The sequence below is a fragment of the Phycodurus eques genome, chromosome 8 (assembly GCF_024500275.1).
Source record: "Phycodurus eques isolate BA_2022a chromosome 8, UOR_Pequ_1.1, whole genome shotgun sequence".
Taxonomy (NCBI): Eukaryota; Metazoa; Chordata; class Actinopteri; order Syngnathiformes; family Syngnathidae; genus Phycodurus; species Phycodurus eques.
In genome coordinates this window covers 23,752,796-23,777,762 of record NC_084532.1, presented here as the reverse complement: position 1 = coordinate 23,777,762, position 24,967 = coordinate 23,752,796, and the positions used below count along the sequence as shown (strand labels likewise).

Sequence of the window (24,967 nt, the reverse complement as noted above, 5' to 3'; positions counted from 1 at the left end):
GATGACGAGGAGGGGCGCTATTCCAACCAGGAAAAAAAAAAAAAGAAAAAACACCACCAGGAACGATGAATTGCCCAATTTGAGTGTCAGTATTCAACACTTTGAGGGATCTTTGCCCCCACCCTGGAGAAAACGTTTGGACAAAGTGCGCTTCCTAGTGATGAAGTTCCTCCCGTCATTTCGTGCTTTTTTTTCCGCTGCAATTCCAGGGATGGCTAGTCAAGCTAACGTAGCTCGCTAACTGGTTAGCTCGTCCATTTAGCCATTCCCACTCCCCCATAACTTAACCCGTTGTATTATTATTATTATTATTATTTTTAAAGCGGTGATGTTATCTTCTTCAATGTGCAAGTCGAATGTTTGACGCTGGGAGCTCGTCGACGTGTGCTTGCGGTAGATGGACGGGCTGACGGGAGGCGTTTGCTACCACTGCGCGGGCGTAAAGTGTCGGCGTCGGGGCGGCTAGGCTCGCGGGTGGGCTTCGACAAATGTGGCAGGGTCAGCCAGCAGTGTCCCGCTGTCTCCGGGACACGAGTGATTAATAAAAAAAAAAGGCTTTTGTGTGTGTGTGTGTGTGTGTGTGTGTGTGTAGTTAAGCTTTCACGACTGAGCAACGGCGCGGGGAATGATTAAAAAGGTGTTGGCACACTGGGAATCAGATTTTTTTTAACCCCTCCACGTTAGCTAGCCTGTTGTATTTTCTTTTTCTTCTACCAAAGAAAATGGTCTTTTCCATCTTCTAAAACGTCGCCTTTTTACCACTTATCTTCGGGCAAGTCTTTTTTTCGTGTAAACCGCTAATTTGCATACGAGTTTTAAGCTGTCAAATATTTGTCACCGGCAACGAGCAAAGAAAGTAGCGTGATCCCATTCGGCTGAACGGGATTCCATTGACTTGAGCTCGGAAAACCTTTTCCGAGTCCCCCTTCGTCCGTCAGACAGGGTTTTTCTGGCTCATGCGGTGATGACTCTTGACTCCATGATGGCCTGTTGCCTGAGTGAAGAGGCGAAGGAGTCAAAACGGATTAACTCTGAGATCGAGAAGCAACTGCGGCGGGACAAACGGGACGCCAGGAGGGAGCTAAAGCTGCTTCTGCTGGGTAAGCATATTAATCATCCTACACCGAGTAGACCGAGGTTCCAATATGGTAATTTTTCATGCCGTGTTATTTCAGTGCAACTTGTGGTATGCAAAACATTGCACCCACTTTTCGCATTCACATGCTTTTGACTGACTTGTTAATATGCAAATTCGTGGTACGTTGTGGTGACACTCCTAACTGGAACTCTTAACAGCTGCTTGACCCCACTATTATAGTCAACTTGTTGATACAGTTTAATAAGAAGACATTTTATGTTCTCTCCCGGGTTTTCTAGTCATGCCAATTTGAGTGAACTGTTTTCCAGAGTGCTACGTGTACAGTAATGTGTCCTCTTTGTAAGCAGCTTCACAATTCTTGCAACCATTAGGCTTTTTTTGGGTGGGTTTCTGCCTGAATTTCTTTGAGATGGTGCATTGTCATGCTTAAAGCTGATTTTGCTCATGAAGGCATGGTTCTTCTTTTGGTACCATGGAAGAAAGTGGTCAGTCATGAAGAGAGCTTGTTGGGCCCTTAAGGGTCCCCGAAGGTGTGAAAATGACCTGAAAAGTATGTGGAATGACTGACTGACCACTTTTTGGAAATTGTTTTGCTAATGTGTTTCTGTTCCTAATATTTTCAAAGCTTTTATGCTGTATTATTACTAATAGACAAACTGACTCTCTGTAGTCTCCTTGGTATTTAAAAGTCCCATATTTCACCAAACCGACTTTCTAGTGTTTCGAATGTAATATTGTCTCTATGGTGCCTCAGTAAACACGTTAAATATCAATTATGCATTGCTGAGTTCCAGATGTTTTTCTGTCGAGAGGCCTGAAATCAGGTGATTCGAATTTCTCGAGTTTATCTACGTCACTAGCAAAGATCTCCTCCTTCCCTTTCCACTCGAGCCAGCACTGTCAACATAACAAACACGTGTGCTCTCACAAGTCATTCTTATACACTGAGGCAACCAGGAAAGTTCTGGCGTTAAACTTCGCACGTATGTCCCAGTATTGCTTAATTCCCTTACATACTGGCCAAATATGGAAAAGCGGGTACGAAAGTGGGTCAAACAGAAGTAGCTGTCAGAGGGGCCTTTTCTGGACACTCGTATTTTTTAAATGAAATTTCTTTTAATTTCGAAAAATAAATCCCTTTTAATTTAGTCTTGAAAAGGCTGGATGGGATTTTCTCGTTGGCTGCAATAGAAAGGTCCTCAATAAGGTGACCCCCAGTAAATGTGACATGCACACATTCTGTTTTTATGTTCTAAATGTGTTGACAAATCTGGCAAATTGAGGGAAGCACAAGTAGCCCTCTGACTCTTGAGCCTCTTAATCCAGTTATCATCGTGGATTAAAACTCCAGCGCTGGTGACACTTTGTTCACAATGAAAACTTGGCATTCTACTATTCATGTGTAATACCAATAAGCATTTGAATTGCCTGTAGCTATACTCATTAAAACATTCAATCCAAAATCCATTTATAGCGGTAAAATCTGCATGGGCTGGCGAGATAGGAAAAAGTATAAAACTATCCGTCAAGTGTCATCCTGTTTTCTTTGAAATGTAAACGCATCAATATGGTGCAGGCACTAATAAAACGAGGCACACTTTATAGACCTCAATTATCTGTCATGGTGTCTCGTAAAAGTTGCAGGAACAAAAGAGAGGTTTGCAAATTGCAAACGTGGTCATGCAGAGGATGCAACAAGCCTCTTACACAGAGAGCCTGCAAAATTGCCACATCAGCGATTAGAAGATTTGACATTTTCCTTATAATCCAGCAAAATGGGATATTGCCACAATCAGATCATTTGGTCTGCGCCAGTGTCTGGTGTGATGTAAAATTATTTACAATTTTACAAATGACAATTTTCCACCGAATAACAGAGGCAAATGTCCAGAAATTACAGGCTTAGTAGGACCCCAGCGTGACTATACGGTTTGTCAATTGGTGATCATCAAAGTTGTCTTTCTTTGTGTCCAACATTGGTTACCTTCTTTTTACATTTGTATGAAAAGTAAGAATGTTGAAAAAAAAAAAAAATTTGCACAACCCAATATGCTGCAAATTAGGTCTTCACCATTCTTCATTTAATTAATGTTGTTTTTTTGCCACTAACTGAAGTGGTTAACTGTATGAGTGTCAATAATGTTGAGAGGAATTGGCTCTGTGTGGGAAGGGATTTACTTTCAAATAATGAATATTTACACACAAACGCTGTAGGAACACAGACAGGTAGTATAACTATGCTCACAGGCATATATTCTTAATCTACGGCAAACGAGTCATATTCATAACATTTTATTCCAACTTTCTTCTACTTTTTATCTTCCTGTGTATCTCCATGCATGCACCAAGGCCAAGGCGTGCACAGCAGGATCAGCACGTAATTATTTGTTGTTTTTTTTACTGCTATTTTAATAGATTATTTTACTTGTTACTAATTTATTTTTTGGTTGTTCTTTAAAGTCGTATTTAAAGTTGAGTTTTAGTAGTTGAATAAATATGTTTATTTATGAGCAATGCAGTCAATACAACAATGATCTGACTAAACCTGTGTATGTAAATGGTAATTAATCTGCAGCGCTTACCTCCATATGGCTCGCGGCTTCCTTCCTTCTGCAACAAAGCATCGCAGTGATCGATTTTAACCAAACAAGATTACTCAAATGTGTCTAAACACAGTTTTCATTCGTTATTGTCTAAAAAAACAAACACACAAAAAACCATCCAGACTTTCAGTATAGGCGACAATTACACCACACGGCTTTCAAGACATTCTGAGCGTTCAAGAGCGTTTATAAATATGTTCTCAAGCTGTTGTTACCATTTTGAATTGGTTAATATTGAAAGCGGACGCCTTGCTCATTTTGGATTTTACAACGTCATTGGAAAGCAAGAACTTGACAAGACATGGTGTGTGTGTAAGGTATGTGACTCAAAAATCAAGTACCTTGGAAATCACACCAATCTGAAAAGCCACGTTAGCTGTTTCCACCCAGAAAAGATAACTCTACTGTTACTGCAACAGCGGACCTGGTCCCAAAAAACAACAGTTGAAACGCTTTCAACTTTCAAAACCTGTGTATGTAAATGGTAAATTGAAACGCTTTTCAACTTTCAAACCTGTGTATGTAAATGGTAATTAATCTGCAGCGCTTAATTTTGCTACCTAGTTCAGAGAAGGTGAAGAGAATTACCCAATCTGTGGCCGCTTTCATAGCAAACGATTTCCAACCCCAATTCCAATGAAGTTAGGATGTTGTGTTAATCTCAAATAAAAACAGAATACAATGATTTGCAAATCATGTTCAACCTATATTTAATTGAATGCACTACAAAGACAAGATATTTAATGTTCACACTGATAAACTTGATTGTTTTTAACAAATAATCATTAACTTAGAATTTTATGGCTGCAACACGTTCCAAAAACGTTGGGACAGGTGGCAAAAAAGACTGAGAAAGTTGAGGAATGCTCATCAAACACGTTTGGAACATCCCACAGGTGAACAGGCCAATTGGGAACAGGTGTGTGCCATGATTGGGTATAAAAGGAGCTTCCCTGAATTGCTCAGTAATTCACAAGCAAAGATTGGGCGAGGTTCACCTCTTTGTGAACAAGTGCGTGAGAAAATAGTCGAACAGTTTAAGGACAATGTTCCTCAACGTACAATTGCAAGAAATTTAGGGATTTCATAATCTACGGTCCATAATATCATCAAAAGGTTCAGAGAATCTAAAGAAATCACTGCATATAAGCGGCAAGGCCGAAAACCAACATTGAAGGCCCGTGACCTTTGATCCCACTGCATCAAAAACCGACATCAATGTGTAAAGGATATCACCACATGGGCTCAGGAACACTTCAGAAAACCAATGTCAGTAAATACAGTTCGGCGCTACATCCGTAAGTGCAACTTGAAACTCTACTATGCAAAGCCAAAGCCATTTATCAACAACACCCAGAAACGCCGCCGGCTTCTCTGGGCCCTGAGACATTTTTGTATTTGTTGTTATAAATACTACTGTTATATTTCAGACTCAATTCATTTTGCCACATCCAAAAAGTGTTTTTTCTTCGAGCAGAAGAAAGTTGCTAGAGAGAGTTGTTTATTTCTTTTTGACAGGAGAGAACATTTTCATAAATACAGGGATGCTAGAGCTATTTTTTTTTGGTTTACAGTGTAAAGGTGTTAATGTTGGAATTGATTTCGAAAGCATTTCTGAATAATCAAGGGAGTTGAAATTTATTTGACTGCTTGCCTTGCCTTTGTTGATGCAAAAGTAGATTTTCCAATTACAGAAGAATTCAGGAATTCGAATCGGTTCAAATCAGAGACAGGATAATCATCGAATTGTGAGACCAGTTAAGATGCACAGCTCTATTGCCCTCGTCAATTAAAAGGCAAAGTGTCAATTTTAACATTTAAATATTACATGGTATACTCGTACACACACTGAGCATATGCATCATTCATCAGTCATGCACATCATGTGGCTCAAACAGGTTGGTATATCTAGGTTAATGAGTGTTTGTTTTTTGGCAACACCCAAGGATGTTGCATGAATGGAGCCAACCTATGCCCTTTATGGTCTGAAGTCTTCCATTAAGCCTAGGCGATATGCTATATTTATTTGTTGACCTGCTATATTAGCAGTTGCTGACGTCAATTTAAGACTTAGTTGAGCAGTGCACTTGTTTCAGAGGGTAAAATGACACGCAAAATAGGTGTGTCCCGAGCCGATATTTGAATTTGGTCTGATATCAGCAAAAAGATTAGTATTGGATTATATCAGACTGGATCTAAAATCTCCAATATAAGCACGCTTATACAAGCAGTCCATTCCAGGCACACCAGTTCTTTTATCCAGCAACGCCCGGACCATGTCCATGGCATGCAGAGCCCACGTGATAACAACAGCAGGTTGCTAAGGTGCTTACAAAGTAGCAAGAGGAGTGAATGTTGGTTGCTTAATGTCATTTATTGATGCTCCAGTTGAAGTTCACTGTAAAACTAAACACCCGTAACAAAAGAATGAACCTATGTTCAAATACATCAAAAACTTTGTTTCTGTTTCTTCACAAAAATCGCCAGCTCAAAGCCAACACCAGCTCAAAGCTAGCAAGCAATGAAAAATACAATTGATGAGCGAATGAAAATTAGCATCGAACTTGTGGTACATATATCGCTTGTCTCAAACTAATGCCTATTGGTTAAAAACAAACACTTTATAAATGTACAAACAGGCAATACTCCCAGGCATATATTCCTCAAACTCTGTGAAAAATGTTATTTTAACAATATTCGATTGTGACTTTCTTCTACTTTCTTTGTTACTAATGGTGTGTATCTAATTGCGTGCACCACACTGCCCCTCACAGGTGAAGACGCACATAGCAGGAACCGCGCCGTAGCCCAACAAGGCACACACAAAAGGGGGCAGTACACCTCACTACCTTATTTCTATCTGCCACAATAAAACTATACCACAGATGCATAAAGAAGTTCTAGTGTATTGCCACACGCGGAGAAAGCAAATGCTGTTCCCACCATTGACTGAGGGTAAAAAATAAAATAAAATAACTGAAGTGAACTTGAATTATTTTGCACTTTAAAAGTATCATTTGGATTTGTTGGATTCATTAATCTATTCAATAGTAAAATATGCTTTAAGTTAAACAGTGGTTATGTTGCAATTAAAATTTGTTTTAGGTTTTATTGAAGTTATTTTTCAGGATTTTCTAATTAAATATTTCATCAAATTGTAGTGTATTCTTATGTTTAATGTTAAACTTTATGTAACCCATTGATTAATAATAAATGGGTTAGTTTTTCCTCATACCTATTCTCTGTATCAGCCTATACTCAAGGGTGCAATATCGGGATGTTGTATCGAGACATTCCTACCGAACGCATTTGTGAGGGTTTGGTTTCATGTTTGGGTTAGTCAGTGGCGGTGCCACCTGCACTATTTGCATTCCCAAAGGTTTGAGCCTAGTTGGTGAAAAATGTCCTTTCGCAGCATGGTAATAAGGTATGTGTTCGTAGTTGTGCACTATTTGTCTGCCAGTTCTGTTGGTTGAGCAAACTCATATTGACACACCCTGACTTTCAGCAGATATGTGCCAGACTGAGACCGCTAGCCTTTCTGGATATTGCTTTTTACTGTGTATATCCAGTGGATATAAAAAGTATACAAAATCATGTTCAAATGTAGTTACACAAGTGTGCACATCCTTTTTTAACTAGGATGTGGCGGTGTTCAGAATTCACCAATCACATTAATCACCATGTTTTAATGGTTTTGGTCAACTCCATACTTGTCAATATTTAAAGGGCCTCTGATCAACTCCAAATAAATTCCAGCTGTTCAAGTGGGCATTTCCAGACTTAATTTTTTTTGTAGCAGAAGCCCGACTGATATGACAACACTGACTGATATTTTGAACTGTTCATAATTCCTTCCATCATGTCTAAGTCCCCAGTACCAGCTAATGGAAAAACAGGCCCAAATTCGTTGTTCTTTTGCTGATGTGCCAAACATACCTTTTGGAATTGTTGCCAAAAAGTTCAACCTTGGTTTTATCGGATCATAACAAATCTCCCAAACCAACTTAAGTTTTTGGTCCATAATTCAGGCCCACAACACTCGCTCTGTAGTGTTGTGGGCCAACATTATGTTCAGGGGAGAATCTACGCATGTTCAGACAAGTTAGTTTTATCATGAATCCTCCCACCCAAAAAGAAAAAAAAACAAGGACCAATGCCCGAAAAGACAAAATGTCTGCCATTTTGGTTTTAAGCTGCCATTGTAGGGCCATTTGTATGTGATCAAGTTCTCATCCTGTAGTGATTCATAGATGACTGCTAAGGCCGAACTGTATAGCTGCAACAATCCCACTTCTAAAGCTTCAATTTCATTAAAACAATTCCTCTGCTTTTTTTTTAACATCATCAGCTACATATCTACAAAAACATTGTTTAAAAAGAAAATGCATAAATAAATAAACCCTCCTTGGAGCAATCTGCAGATGTAACTTCTGACAATGGAAATGATAAAAAAAATGTCAGTATCAAACTCAGTTAACTAAATATGTGGCTTCACCCTTGCTTAGAAAGAGGGTGTGAGTGAACAAATTAATTTCCCATGTTACTGTTACAAAGAACAAGAGAGAAGCTTTTCCACCCCCCCAAATCTCTTCCCACCATGTAAGCCAGTTAAGACAGCAGAGAAAAAAATCTTAAGGGACAAATACAATAAGAAAAAAATGAAGAGTAACTACACAACAACAGTGGCCATCATAAATTAGAGTGGAACAAGAAAGAGAGATTAAGGACTGTGAGAATATACCAACAAAAAATGCACAACTACTTGACTGCAATCTTTGCATAACTCGTCATGTCATAAGAGGGAGTGTATATTGTTTTTGGGGATATCCACGTGGCACACCCCTCCTTATTTTTTGTCCATCAATGTGAGGTCATGCTGGCTTGCTCATACATGGGTTGGAAGTCCAGAATTGTCCTTTAGGGAGTAAAAAGCAGCCATTCCCATTAGGCACAGATCAACTGATCTATGTACTTTATGTGGAACTCATGGGCAGCATTGACTTTTACTACCAACCGTGGAAAAGTATAAATAGAGCTGTACTGAGCAGTGTATGTACCTACACAAGCCCCTCTTACACTGGCTGTAAAAGAGGTGGGACATTGCTAGTGTGTAAGTGAATTCCGGAACTGGGGTGTTCCATTTAACACCCCACATTCACTTCTCCCATACTGTTGTGTTGAACGCAGTCAGACACACACGTCACACCAGACTCTGATGTTTTTATGTATACAATTATCGGATTGCGGGATGCTGAATCTCTGTTAGAAAGTGCACAGAGCTGCAGCAAGATCCCGCTTGGCTGGTGTCTGTGTAAAAGACGATGTCAGTTAAAAGCCCTCCGTTACGGCTCTGACGTGGCAATTTTGGCCGATCTCTGTGTAAAAGAGGCTACAGAGCGTGAGAAATGCGAGAGCACAGCACAGGATGCAGTTTTCACAAAAATTCCCTGCATACTTTGTCTTCTTGAAAACTTACAATTAAATTATCCCATTTTGGCAGCAGTTTAATCCAAATGCCAGTCATATTTTCAAACGGACAGTTTCTCCATCTCTCAAACAAGTGCTCAACTTCAATGATGTGTAGCTTATAAGGTAACAAGTACAAGGTACAGTTGTAACATGAATTCCAACATGTCATTAGCCATGTCCCGAGCTATAACTTTAGGTTTGGATGAACGACACATACATACAGTGGATATAAAAAAATAAATAAAAATAGTCCACACACCCCTGTTCAAATGCCAGGTTTTTGTTATGAAAAAAAAAAAAAAAAAAATGACATCAGGATTTTTGGGGCCCATCACCGATCAGATCACAAGATGGAGCAATGTATCTATTTAAATGACTTGTTCATTTACTTAAATGCTCAAAAATATTATATTTCCAATCAATATCTTTGTTCATCTATTTATACCAGTGAGGCATAGTGAGAGACAGAACAAATAAATGCTCTTGTATTAATTACTGTATGTACTTCCTGCCATTTAATAGATCAACTTTTTGTGTCATTTTTGTTTGTCGGTATGCCGTGAGATTTTTCAATTGTAAAATATGTGCCTTGGCTCCATAAAAGTTGGAAATCACTGCTCTCGTCAGGTCATGTATGTATGTATTACAACATGACAGAAATAATGGGTGCTAACTTACTGTAATTAAATTTCTTGTAATTAAATTACTTCACCCACGCCGTATCTTTAGAGCATGATTCGACAGAACGGCAGCATGTTTACGCACAATCGTTAGTGCTAGTACTAGCTTGCTAGGCTACATAACGTTTTGTTATGTAGCCTAGCAAATGCTCGGCGAATTATGACAAAATCTATCAGCCGATCAGCATAAAATGCTAATTATCGGCCGATAACGATCAGGCCGATAAGATCGGTGTAAAGTCTACTGTAAATGACAACAACAAAAAATGCGGTAGTACAAGTATGCACTCCTTATCAGTGGGATGTGGCCATGTTAAGAAGTAACCAATTTTAAATGGAAGTCATCACACACCTGCCACCATTTTAAGTGCCTCTAATTAACCCTGAATAAATTACAGCTGTTCTAAGGAGGGTTTTCCTGACCTTTTTGAACCCGGGTCCTCAGAACTGTCCTCAGAACTGTGAGGAAGATGTGCTAACCAGTCCCCACTGTGCCGCCTTAGAGGTTACATAGTAAGTATAAAATGTACGATGGATAGACACCATCCTGCAGAATTGAATTCACTATTGAAATGATTATGTCTACGACTGGTCATAATTTATAATAATAATAATACTGTAGTAGTAATAATAATCATACATTTAATTTGAAGTAGTGATGCACCGAAAATAAAATTCTTGGCCGAAACCGAAAACAAAATGCGGAAGCCAGCGCTGAAAACCGAAACACTGAAAGAAAGTACTATGCCATTTATTAGTAAAATTGCATTTATGGCTATGACTGCAGAGCTCCCAACTTACTGTATACTGTAGAAATTCACTTCCAGAACTATTTGTATAAATTTTAAAAATATTTTTTAATTAATCTCAAGGACATTATCGTGGAACAGTTATTGCAGTATATTATGTAAACGGTTAGAAAAGTATGCATACTGTTCAATCGCACAACATAATCATAACTCTATAATCCATCCATCCATCCATTTTCTACCGCTTATCCGAGGTCGGGTTGCGGGGGCAATAGCTTTAGCAGGGACGCCCAGGCTTCCTTCTCACCAGCCACTCCATCCAGCTCTTCCGGGGGGATCCCGAGGCGTTCCCAGGCCAGCCGAAGGATTTAGTCTCTCCAGCGTGTCCTGGGTCGTCCCCGGGGTCTCCTCCCGTTGGGACGTGCCCGGAACACCTCACCAGGGAGACGTCCGGGTGGCATCCATATCAGATGCCCCAACCACCTCATCTGGCTCCTCTCGATGTGAAGGAGCAGCGGCTCTACTCTGAGATCCTCCCGGATGACCGAGCTTCTCACCCTATCTCTAAGGGACAGCCCGGACACCCTGCGGAGGAAACTCATTTCGGCCGCTTGTATCCGGGATTTTGTTCTTTCGGTCACGACCCACAGCTCGTGACCACAGGGGAGGGTAGGAACGTAGAACGACCGGTAAATCCTGTTTCATTCTTCCCTCACTCGTGAACAAGACCCCAAGATACTTGAACTCCTCCACTTGGGGCAGGATCTCGTCCCCGACCTGGAGAAGGCACGCCACCCTTTTCCGACTGAGGACCATGGTCTCAGATTTGGACTCTATAATCATAATCATTAATAAATGATGGCTTCAAATTCTTATTCGCTGCCATGGAGGCGATGATTAGTAATTTAACTGCTTTGAAACGTACAAAGCGAATGTTCTCATTGTGCATTGTGTTTAACCACACTAGCTGGAGCTCGGAGGTAGCTGGTGCAATGCAACAAGCATTCCCTATTACAAACAGCGGAAAACAATGTGGATGCACCTATTTTTGAAAACCTTTTTTTTTTTGATAATATAGTGAACACGACCGTGTGCTGGCTGTTTTTTGTTCGCGTCAATGCACATTTGGGCCATTTTTGGCTGAAAATTTTCAGTGGTCGAAAATTCAGTGCGTCACTAATTTATATGCGCCTTTCTGAGCATTCAACGTCACCTTAAAAAGCAAATAAAAACAAGGAAGCAGCAACACCAGAACAAATCGATCCATTAATTTTCTTCCGCTTATCCGGGGTTTCCGAGCAAAATGAAACCTACACTAAGAATAAATGATGGATAACAAAAATAAAATGTACGCATGAATTTCAAATTTACCAATTACTGAATAAATATGCTATTACAACATGCAATCACAAAGTGCAGCTCAGTGGAAGCAAATACAGGTTATACAGAAAAGACAAAAACATTAGGCTCCATCCACCCACTTTTCATTTGAAAATCCCTGTCAATATAGTGAATTGTCAAGAATGGGTATGACACCATTGTTCTGCGTGACTATAGGTCATTTCTGGTTGCAAAGAACTCGACAGTTGTGATTTCCCTCTCTATTTCGCCCTAACATTTTTCATTCAGTGTAGGTAATACCACTTTGGAGAAATAATTGCGTAAGGGGTTCACATATTTCTTGTCCAGTGTTTGACCTTTTTTCTGCTGTGTTTTTTGATGGTTAAACAGATTAATTGTTACCCTGAGGGGCAGACACAACTCTGGTGCACTCTTTACATACGACTCCTTGGACAAGGGAGGACAAGGGACGCTTACCTTGTCCTGAATCGAAACAGCTCCAGACAACCGTTCATGATCCCTTTCAAAGCACTAGCTCATCACCACGATGCTTCTCATCTCCAATTTTTCCTGTACTGTTTTCTAGACCTTACACCGATTTTATCGGCCTGATCGGTCTCTGCCGATAATTAGCATTTTATGCTGATCGGCTTTGTCATAATTCGCAGATCTGACCAATGATGTCATTCATCGGTTCCGCAAAAGACATTGCAACGTGCACAGTATATTTGAATCCAAAAGCTAGTTTAATTTTAGCCTTGTCGCGTGTCTTTTGACGTAGTACTGTAAATATCTGACGGCCAATAGTTATTAAAAAATTTTTTTTTTTAAAACGTGTCTGTGGTGTGCGACAGACAACACAATATGCCCGATCAGACTACAAGACAAATTTGCTCTTTCACGATTGCACTATTTCAGACCACTGCAATAAAATCTTATCTTCCGATGCCACCACATCCCGTTTTTTGCGATCATTGGGCTCTTGTCAACTCAAATGCTACCAGATATGCTTGTTACCCTGGCTATGACAACAAGAGTGGATTGCGCCGACTGTATGAGAAGGACAAAATGGGGAAAAACATGTGTTGGTGGTCACCGGTGGTCAGGACAGGAGAGAACGTTCATTGAAGGCTTGCTTGAGGTATGTTCACGTACTTTTAATACGATACGGCTCGTCAGCAGGCAACAAAAACGTTATGTAGCCTAGCAAGCTAGTGCTAGCGCTAACGGTTGTATGTAAACATGCCGCCGTTCTGTCGAATCATGCTCTAAAGTTTCAGTGTGGGTGAAGTAATTACAGTAAGTTAGCACGCATTATTTCTGTCATGTTGTAATGTTGGTTTGACCTGACTGATTAGAATACACGATCTGACTAGAGCAGTGATTTCCAACCTTTATGGAGCCAAGGAACATATTTTACAATTGAAAAATCTCACTGCACATCAACAAACAAAAATGTCACAAAAATTGGATACATCAATTACTGTATGTACTTCCTGCCATCTAATAGAAGACAATTTATTTGTTCTGTCTTTCACCATGCCTCACTGGCATAAATAGATGAAGTAAGATACATTATTTATTGAAGATATATTTTTTGGAGCAATTAAGTACACAAGTATATACAGTAAATGAACAGGTCATTTAAATAGGCACATTGCTCCATCTTGTGATCGGATAGGTGATCAGTTATCGTTTTTTTAAACTTGGTGATCGGCCCCAAAAATCCTGATCGTGTAAAGCCTACTTTTTTCTCTTGATCTGACTCCCTATCAAAAGTTCGAGTGACTTGAGGCTCCCACTGCAGGGTTTGCATCTTATTATTATTTTAAAGCAGCTTAATCAAGCCTTCACCATACGTTCGACCCCTGGTGGTTGGCTGGCTACTGGTTGAGAGAGTGCTTCATTCTGTAGCACAGCCTGCATTTTAAATGTAAAATTTGCCAGCGATCTGGTTGACCTAATCGTGGTAGCCAAAATTGTAATTAGGATAAAAATTCGATTAATTGTGCACTCCTAGAAAATATGCATGCTTTATGGAAACTTTGAATGAAGAGAGACAACTTTTGTTACAGCAAAGTTAATGAGTTGCTGGATGATCCTTGCATACATGGAACTGGTCTACAGGCTGTAGATAAACCCGCCTAAAAGTACTTTTTTAGTCTAAAACGTTACTTTTCTATGGTGGCCAGGCCTGGATTCCTTCAGGCAGAAAGCAGGTTCACTTCCGAAAAGTGTCATTGGAAAAGTTCCTGCGGGCGAAAAGGACCACTTGAGAGCCATTTGGTTCTTGTGCAGTGAGAAAAGCCCCCAGCCCGCCTTGCTAGTGCTGAGTTGGAGTGGATATCGCTTCCTGTTAGATGTGCTTGGGGGGGGGATCATTTGGGAATCATTAACTCAGGGCACCATTTTTGTCACACTTTGCACCTCCTCCCTTGCCACTCTCTTTACTTTTCAACATGGATCTGTTATGCTGTGCTTCTGGTTTTTGATCTTCATGTAAATCATAACTAAAATGTCGGTTTTGCCCTTCAGCTATCCCTGCCCAATAAATGGGATCTGTTTCTAGGTTTTCTTTCCTGCGAGTTAATGCTGATTTCATTGGCTGAATGAAAAACACAATAGTTAGTGGGAATTTTAAGCTGCTCAATGTGGATTTGCTCTGCTGGATATTTTAAATTTGATTTCATTGCTTCTTTTTCACATTATCGACAGTAGTTTTGTGTTGAATTTACACACTCTCATACCCTCATTTTAGTTTTATTTAATTTCAACATTGCCACAGATTGCCTAATTTTTGCATCTTGATCTTATATAATTGCCTTTTTAAAAATATACTTTTGTTTTTTTTGTACAGTCCAACCTTTTTATACTTTGTTCATCTTTCAAAACACATTTTCCACTAAAACTGTTACAATCATAAAACCTTTACAGTATTTGAGTAACCGTTTAACAGTCTTAACGGTCATACAAGTGCAGAAATAAGCTAACTGCTGTATAATACAAATTAAACTAAAATTACTCAACCTTCCATGTGACGTTACAAGACTGTCACAATCATAAAACCTTTACAGTATTTGAATAGCAGTTTTAACGGTCATACAAGTGCAGAAATAAACTAACTGCTGTTTCATATAAATTAAACTAAAATTACTCAACCTTCCATGTGACGTTACAAGACTTTCGTCCGCAACAAGCAATGGAAGACAAAACAGGTCAATTACATTGAAAAGAAACAAAACAACAAACAAAAAAAGAAAAACAAAGGCTTTACTTTTGTTTGATCATTCGACTCAGAGGGGCCAGTTCTTACAGTGAGGGCTCCAAACGATTCTCGATTCCGATTCTTTTAGGGGGCTGGTTCAAAAACGTTTGCATGGTTTAAATAAAGGGTGTCCAAATTATGAAAATCCATTTTCTTAGCAGGCTGCAGCATAGACTAAAATGAACATTTGACTCGAGGTTCTTTATAACTAGTATCAATATCAAACCTATGAACTAAAAGGCAATGTGTGTGGAACTAACCCAAATGACTTAATATTAATTAATTAATGTTTCAGGTAAACGTTAAATATAGCATTGTTAAATAGTTATTTGGGACTATTTCATCACGTCAAATGGTTTGTATGTGCAAGTTTTAACTTGACTTCCTGTTTTAAGCTTGTAACATTTTTTTTATTTAAAAATGTTTTTTTTTGAAGGGTAATCACTGGAACTCAGCATTCTGGCACGAAAAGGAACTTCACACGGCACCGGTGATTTATTTTGTTTATTTTTTAAATGGATGGAACCAAATGCTATAAACCACTGATTCCTTTCCTTACCTGCCCATGAGGCACAAGATTAGTATTTGTTATACTGTCAGACAATTATGTGAATTTTGTCCCAATTCATTGCGATGTAAAGATACTACGGTGAGGTTTTAGCCCAATGTTAAGCTTTTTTAAAAATATATTTTTATTTTTATGGCATCGGAGTTTACGTTGGTTTGAAGACTAAAATACCATTAGTGCAAAAGTGCAAGGAACCGTTTACCTTGTTAGCTGTCTCAGTGTTGGCATTTATTGTTTCACCCACCCAATTGACTGAGAATTGACTTCACTGAAGCGCCTCACGGTGGAGGCTGAGGCTCTGAGCGTGCCAGACGGTACACATCGTGAAAGCCTCCTTTGGACAATATAAACTTATTCAAAGTGTTGCACTGAGGCGACTGGTCATTCATTTGAACAAAGTTAAGACACTCTTGTTCGCCGCCGCCGTTGGGCACAAGCACATCTTCATATGCATTCTTCTTCGTTGGATTTCGCCACTTTGTGGTGGGAGGACTGTAGGCATCGAAACTGGGAAATTACATTTTTAAAATTTGAACGGTTCTGGGAGAACCAGAACGTTAATCCCGGTTCCAATCAGTTCTCGATGCCCAACCCTAGCACTCTGCTCTGTGCGCCGTCTTTTCCTGCACTGCGCCATTCGCATCTCCCATGAATGTTGTGTAATTGATATATTCTTTATAGCATTCATTTTATGTAATTGTAATGTGGGGGCATGGTGGCTGACTGGTTAGCACATCTGCCACACAGTTGTGAGAACCTAGGTTAAAATCTGGCCTCGCCTGTGGAGTTTGCATATTCTCCCCGTGCCTGCGTGGGTTTTCTCCGGGTACTCCGGTTTTCTCCCACATCTTCAAAACATGCATGATAGGTGAATTGAAGACTCCAAATTGCCCGGAGGTGTGAATGTGAGCGCGACAGGTTGTTTGTTTATATGTGCCCTGCGATTGGCTGGCAACTAGTTCAGGGTGTACACCGCCCTCTCGCCCAAAGATAGCTGGGATAGGCTCCGGCAATCCCGCGACCCTAGTGAGGCTAAGCGGTATGCAAAATGGATGGATGGTAATTGTAATGCCTTGCTTTTACTGAGGTTAGTGTCCAGCCATAAATGTAATTTTACTAATAATCGTCACAATATTTTCTTTTCGGCCTTTGTTTCCTCATTTTCACTTCTTGGTCTCGGCCAAGAATTTTCATTTCAGTGCATCACTACTTTTAGATGCCCTTTGAACTGAACTCTCACCTGATTTGCTGCGATCATGCTAGAAGCTGACGTCTCGTGATTTCATGTACTTATATTAACATCTTATTGAATCGGATTTCACAAATGGTATTTATTCAAGAGGGGGCCGGATATTTTTTTGGTTTATTTTCTGAGAAGGTCTCGGGATGTACTCAGTTATGCTAAATACTGTACAAATGTACAGATGGCATACAGTACAACACATTGTATATGTAGTGACATAATGCTCTTCATGAATGAGTCTATCATGTTCGTTACACTTTTTGACCTCCGTGAAGAGGAAAGCGAGAGAGGAAAAAAAAAACCTTGCGTGTTTGCCTTGGCTCCATGGAGACATGACGAAGCCTATCATCCAGTGTTGTCTGCCATGTATTTATGAGTCCAGAGCTGGGGTTGCCATGGGAACTACCATGAACCCTAAGGAGTAGCTCCAGTGAATGTACAGTAGCTTGACTGTGAGAAAAGATTCTGCTGGCTTTTCCACTCATCCACAGGAACAATGGGATCTGTTGAATGGAGCTTGTCATGCCTGCAGGAGATTCCACTTTTATGTGTTTGGGAAAAGTCGAACGCACATGACCGTGCAATCGGACACACTCCGAAAGCAAAGATGATGTCCAGATACAGGGTTCCTCGGTTTACGAAGGAGTTCTGTCCCTATGCCAACAACGTAACCCATATTTGTAGCCAGCATTTTCCCACCTTTTTCCCAGGGCGCAGACACAGAATCGGGGGCGTAGTCGTCTATTACGGTGGTGGTCCACCATGTGCTCATTAAATGCTAACATTAGCCAAAAATGTCCACCCTGTCAGCAAGCTTGCATATTTTGATGTTTGCATGTACATTGTCTGCTTCCAGTTAATTAAAACAAAATTGGGGGAGCTTGACCAATTTGCTTTTCTAACAGCTTAACATCTACTTTATCAGGGTTGGCACAGGGTCATGAAACTACTTAGCCAATTTGTCTTAACAGTCTAAAAATCTCAGAGCCACACTTGTAGTTAGCCATAACATCATGTATGTTTCTATGACTAAGCCTTTCGCCACACTTAGCCAGTCCTCGACACTGGGAAGCCAATAAGCTTTTAACGATGTGTGCCCAATTCAAACTACCTAGTCATCACTCAGCACTGGGACTGAACGATTTGGTAAAATACTGTAATTGTTTTTTGGGAGCGAAGTTTACCCCATTATTCACTTGAACGCAAGAAATGTGAAATAAAGTGTCCCAATACCTTTGTCCAATATGACCATGCACATCGTCACTTGTTGACAAAGGCTTGATCACCTGGTGTTTGCTGTGTTTTTATAAGAGACAACAATGTTACATTTAGGTTCCCCTATAGTACTATGGATTTATTTTCTTGTCTGTCATACGCTCTCCTTCATAATAAATAATCCCAAAAAGAAGCAACAATTACACAATTCCGTCAATCATATTCAGTGCTGGATTAAAAAAAAATAATAATAATTAAATGGATAATTTGTTATATGCGAATCTATCCAGGAATTGGACTGCTGCTTTGCTGTGCACTCATCTGTTCTCTCCATTCAACATAAGATACACTTGACTCTTTTTGATGGGCATTTTCTGTAACTTTATGCCTCCCAGTGTCCTCTTATAGCATGACTGCAGATTGTCAGCGAAAACCTGAAGGCTATACTGTAGCGTGTAGATACTAGATAGATGATGGTGTACGTGTTACTCTTCTCCCGCCTACTGATTTGGTTCAGCGGGGTCAAAAGTAGTCTTAAAATAGAAACGCGTATGTACACATAGCTGCAAACACAGGTGATATCACTTTTGTTTTAGGCCATGTGAGAGTCCAAACAAATATTGATTATTACTGTCACATCTACATCATCTCATCTACACGGATGCTCTTCCAGGCAAACACACTTTGGCTGGCCTATTTATCTGAACTTTTCAGTGGCAAATTGGACTCTAACCTTTTATAATACACTGTATGTGTGGAACCTTTGTTTGAAAGCTATTTACACACACACGCACACACACACACACGTATAGAAGATATAACAGTATGAGTCATGTTATATTCAAGGTCAACAAATCGTTAAATATGAATCCCTTTTACAGTTTGTAAAAGCTGAAATTATTCTGCCTTTTCTGTTCTGCTGTCATGTATAAACTGCACATATGGGGAATTGGGTGAGGAAGACCACAGGGCAGTTTGCCACGTTCTCGGGTCGTATCAGAGCCTTAACAGAGGCTGGTCAATGTGTGGCAGGGAATGCCAGGAAGACTGGGGATAAGTGTTGACTTCACACTCACTTTCTTTGTTGTGTTGAAAGCAGTTGTGGCTGTCAACATTTTGACAACTCTTTTCTGTCATACACTCTTATCAGATAATTACCCGATTGTGGGATACTGTGTCTATGCCATGTCTTTGCGTTAGTAGATTAGTTAGTAGTAGTAGTCGCTCTTATGTTGCGCCTCTGCAATTTTCACGGGATCTTTGTGTGACAGAAGCTTTTGTTACAACTGAACTCCATTTTATGTGTACACGGTACACTATATATGGTTTATGATCCACTATATTAGAAACATAAATTGATTTCGGTTTATGTCCAATCCCTACAAACCACGAGTGAATCTACCTTTCTCTTCCCCGTCCAACCTAAAAAGCATTTTTGATTCATGACCATTGTTTACACTTTTTCCACTAAACTGCTTAAGAAAGCATGTTCTTGGTATGTTGTGTTTGACGTCATTGTAGAAAATTCTGCTTAACAAAGAAATGACGTTGGACTTCAAGCAAGGATTTTAATTTGACATTTTTGGCAATCTCAAGATATTCAGCCTTGGTTTTTATCCAGAAAATAACTCCAAGTGCAAAAGCAGCATATCACGTGACCAGAGATAAGCGGTTTGACGTGCATAGAGGCACAGATGGCCGCACCTAAATTTCAAAGTAAAACTTATTTCAATTATCAATTAATCATTTTTTTCTCAGTCTCTTTTGTGACTTTGCACCATATGCCCACGTGGTGGTATTTTTCTCCGGTCCCATGGTTGGGGACCACTGCATTAGATCACACCTCCCCCATCCACGACATACAACAATAATAATAATTGCTGTTGGTTTTTTATTTTTTATTTTTTTCAAATTCGAGGCTGGACAGATCAAGTGTCGACAGCCTTGATGTTTTGAGCTGATGTCTGACAATAAAGGTGGCTAAATTCACTATTCCAGTGTATTTCACCATTAAATTACAAATACAATGCTTTTACGGACGTGTCTTTTTAACTTGCTACATACTGTTACAAACAGAGACGTCTGTATCGAAAACAGCTGTAATGTTTTATGGACACCTTGATTCAGTAGCTCTCCACCCACAAACTAACAGGGTAAACACTTTATTTATTTTTTATTTATTTTTTATTGATTGATTGATTTATTTTTTTAAAAAGACTGTTACACAGAAAGTTTGCCATGGAGGGGAGGACTTGGACCACTGCCTGAGGGCGTGATGGTTCAAATTCCTTCACAGTCATTTGCACCAGCGCCAGGATGGAGGTGGGCCGCTGAGATTGGCCTGTCGCTAAGTATGCCGGCGTTCTACTCCACAAATTAACATGGCATCAAGAGAAAAGTAGCTGTCTGACTCGCTGGATCAGCTTACTTCTCACACCTCTTTACTGACTCGTTTTATACTTTAGTTTGCTCGCCGTTGCACAAATATTATAGATTGTCCTGTGTTAGTATGTTATTTTCTTCCCCAAACTTAATAGCAGGAACAGCATTGTCAAACAGTTTCACGCAGCACCCTCTATGGGCCTTGTTTCAGTAGCTGTCGTCTTCTTCCTCAGGTACTGGCGAGAGTGGCAAGAGCACTTTTATCAAGCAGATGCGAATCATCCACGGGTCAGGCTACACAGATGAGGACAAGAAGGGGTTCACCAAACTGGTCTATCAGAACATCTTCACGTCCATGCAGTCCATGATCCGTGCCACTGAGACCCTCAAGATCCCATACAAGTTCGAACAGAACAAAGTAAGCCCTTTTGAAAATAATCACTCTAGCTCTTTTGAAATTGATGCTATTCATTAACAACCTTAAAAAATGGGTATTAGAGCTGCATTGAAAATAAAAAATAAAAATAAACCATAACATAACTACGAGAAAAAAGTCAGAATGAGGTTTTTTTTTATTTTTGTTATTTTTTTAATGCATCCATCCATCCATTTTCTTTACCGCTTCTCCTCACTAGGGTCGCGGGCTGCAGGAGCCTATCCTAGCCATCTTTGGGCGGGAGGCAGGGTACACCTTGAACTGGTCGCCAGCCAATGGCAGGGCACATAGAAACAAACAACCATTCGCACTCACATTCACACCTATGGGCAATTCAGAGTCTTCAATTACCCTGCATGTTTTTGGGATGCGGCAGGAAACCGTAGTGCCCGGAGAAAACCCACCCAGGCACAGGGAGAACATGCAAACTCCACACAGGTGGGGCGGGGATTTGAACCCTGTTCCCCAGAACTGTGAGGCAGATGTGCTAACCAGTCGTCCACCGTGGCAGTTTTTTTAATGCATATTTTGAAGATTTTTTTTTTTTTTTTATGTATAAGAACTCTCATTGTCTCAAGGTAAAAATGGCGTAACGAGAATAATAAAGTTGGATTTTTTTTTAGGTAAAAAATGCCTAATATTACAAGATTAGTCAAAATCTTACCAGAATAATAATTTGGTACAAAGTATATCAAGTGAAAAAGGGTGTACAAGAAAAGTCTTGTTTTTTTCGAGATAGTTGTAATATTACGAGTGTTCTTTTGTAGTCCTCCATGAAAGCAGACTTATCTTTGGGTTTTTTATCAAAATAAGACATTTGCAAACATCTGCTTTTACTTTGTAAAGCAATAATCAACATTCTACCCTATTTTCTGACATGTTACGGATCAAACAAGAACTTATTCGTAATCAGTTTGTTTGTGCCTTTTCTGCACTGTCAGTTTGAAATAATGTCCTGTTTCTGAATAAAGGGATGGGAATTAAAAAAAAAATTTTTTTATCCGATTCATCGATTAATCGAAAAATAATTGACAGATTAATCAATTAAAATAGTCACTCGTGGCGGCCCTAGTAATATTACAAGAATAAAGTTGAGGGTTTTTTAAAGTCATATTTCATGATTAAAAAATGGTAGTGTGAGAATTAATTCATATTTGTTCGAGAAAAATGTGATATTACCCCAAAAAAGTGTTTTAATGAGGCAAGTGAAGGAAGGATTTCAGAGAAGCACTTTGGCTGCTGAGAGATTAGGAATGGAGACAATGTAGTCAAATTATATGTAGGTATATGTTTTAAAAAAAATAATGGCATTATCCCGTCAACATCAAATAATAACTGAAGTGATTTTGTAAACGTTTGTACAAGAGAAAAAAAAATCATTGAGACTACAACGATTAAGGTTACTTTGTTTTGATAAACTATGTGTCAACAACCTTGGGTATTTAATGTACAACCCCAATTCCAATGAAGTTGGGACGTTGTGTTAAATGTAAATAAAAACAGAATACAATGATTTGCAAATCATGTTCAACCTATATTTAATTGAATACACTACAAAGACAAGATATTTAATGTTCAAACTGATAAACTTTGTTTTTAGCAAATAATCATTAACTTAGAATTTTATGGCTGCATCACGTTCCAAAAAATTTAGGGATTTCATCATCTATGGTCCATATCATCAAAAGGTTCAAAGAATCTGGATAAACCACTGCATGTAAGCGGCAAGGCCAAAAACCAACATTGAATGTCCGTGAACTTCGATCCCTCAGGCGGCACGGCATCAAAAACCGACATCAATGTGTAAAGGATATCACCACATGGGCTCAGGAACACTTCAGAAAACCAATGTCAGTAAATACAGTTCGGTGCTACATCCGTAAGTGCAACTTGAAACTCTATTATGCAAAGCAAAAGCCATTTATCAACAACACCCAGAAACGTCGCCAGCTTCTCTGGGCCCGAACTCTTCTAAGATGGATTGATGCAAAGTGGAAAAGTGTTCTGTGGTCCGACAAGTCCACATTTCAAATTGTTTTTTGGAAATTGTGTACATCGTGTCCTCCGGGCCAAAGAGGAAAAGAACCATCCGGACTGTTATGGACGCAAAGTTCAAAAGCCAGCATCTGTGATAGTATGTGGCTGTGTTAGTGCCAATGGCATGGGTAACTTACACATCTGTGAAGGCACCATTAATGCTGAAAGGTACATACAGGTTTTGGAGAAACATATGCTGCCATCCAAGCAACGTCTTTTTCATGGATACCCCTGGTTATTTCAGCAAGACAACGTCAAACCACATTCTGCACATGTTACAACACCGTGGCTTCATAGTGAAAGAGTGCAGGTACTAGACTGGCCTGCCTGCAGTCCAGACCTGTCTCCCAGTGAAAATGCGTGGCACATTATGAAGCGTAACATACGACAACGGAGACAGCTGCTGAAGCTGTACATCAAGCAAGAATGGTAAAGAATTCCACCTACAAAGCTTCAACAATTAGTGTCCTGAGTTCCCAAATGTTTAATGAATGTTGTTAAAAGAAAAGGTGATGTAACACAGTGGTAAACGTGACCCTGCCCAGTTTTTTGGAACGTGTTGCAGCCATAAAATTCTAAGTTAATGATTATTTGCTAAAAACAATAGTTTATCAGTTTGAACATGAAATATCTTGTCTTTGTAGTGTATTCAATTAAATATAGGTTGAAAATGATTTGCAAATCATTGTATTCTGTTTTTATTTATGTTTAACACAATGTCCCAACTTCATTGGAATTGGGGTTGTAGTATTGATGATGGACCAAAACCAAAGGTCCTGTAGTCTAGTCGAGTGTTGTCTTACAATTACCCGCATGAATAGGTTTCCCGTTTTGTCCTTTCAGAACAACGCACAGCTGGTGCGCGAGGTGGATGTGGAGATGGTGACATCGTTCGATCAGCCGTACATCGGCGCCATCAAGATGCTGTGGGCTGACCCTGGCATCCAGGAGGCCTACGACCGCAGGAGAGAGTACCAGCTCTCAGACTCCACCAAATAGTAAGTCTGGCTTTTATAAAACTGTAATTGAGATGCACGTGCACGCAAAGGTTAAGATATAAATGATTAGTCTCCAAAGTAATTTTGTATCTATTTGTACTGTTCAAGTCCCGTATTTTCCACACTTAAAAGCCTTTAATTTTCTCAAAAATCGACTGCGCCTTTTAACCCAGTCCGGCTTATGTGTGCACTGAGTTTCAAAATCTGTAAAAATGTTGTGGGATTTTGGTAAGCGGTCCGCTTGATTGACTGTCGGACCATTTCCCGCCGACATTGGGACGTAATACGTACACTATGTACGCTGGCAGCGATAAACCAATTAGAGAACATTACGTAAAGCTACGTACAGTACATACGCTTACCTCCGCCACGCCTCCGGTAGGTATACTGTACTACCGGTATGCTCCAAAACAACATTTGTTTGGATAAGGACCCCCGAAAATGGCATCAGCGAAGAGACATGCTTACGAGGCACAATTCAAACTACAGGCTATCAGTTACGCAGTTGTAAATGGGAAAAGCCGCCATCTCTCCATCCGCGCAAAGACTACCGTGGCGCAGCAACTGCCAGCGAACTCCAACCGCTGGACATTGGTGTAAACAGGGTGTTCAAAGTGAAGTTGCGAGCGGCGTGGTAGCAATGGATGAGAGACGGGAAACACACCTTTACTAAGACTGGGAGGCATCGTGTGTGAATGGATTGTGGATGCCTGGGCTAAGGTATCTGCTTTGACTGTTGTCTGAGCTTTCGTGAAAGCCTGCATCATTGCTCAACAGCCACATGGCAACGAGACTGACTCAGACAATGACGAGGGGGAACCCGGCATGTTTTAAGGCGAAATTGCCCAGCTGTTCAATTCCGATACAGATGATGTAGAC

The 24,967-nt window shown here is 39.9% G+C and overlaps 1 protein-coding gene across 2 annotated transcripts in view; it reads left to right on the top strand.

The window, feature by feature from the left end:
• LOC133406857 (guanine nucleotide-binding protein subunit alpha-11) overlaps positions 1 to 24,967 on the top strand; it is a 44,284-nt gene continuing 19,317 nt past the window's right edge. For both annotated transcript variants that reach the window (XM_061684877.1, XM_061684878.1), the window contains exons 1-3: positions 1 to 1,100; positions 20,851 to 21,035; positions 23,934 to 24,088. In XM_061684877.1, coding sequence (XP_061540861.1) covers positions 965 to 1,100; positions 20,851 to 21,035; positions 23,934 to 24,088 — 476 coding nt within the window. In that variant the 5' untranslated portion in view covers positions 1 to 964. The remainder of the gene's footprint in view (positions 1,101 to 20,850; positions 21,036 to 23,933; positions 24,089 to 24,967) is intronic.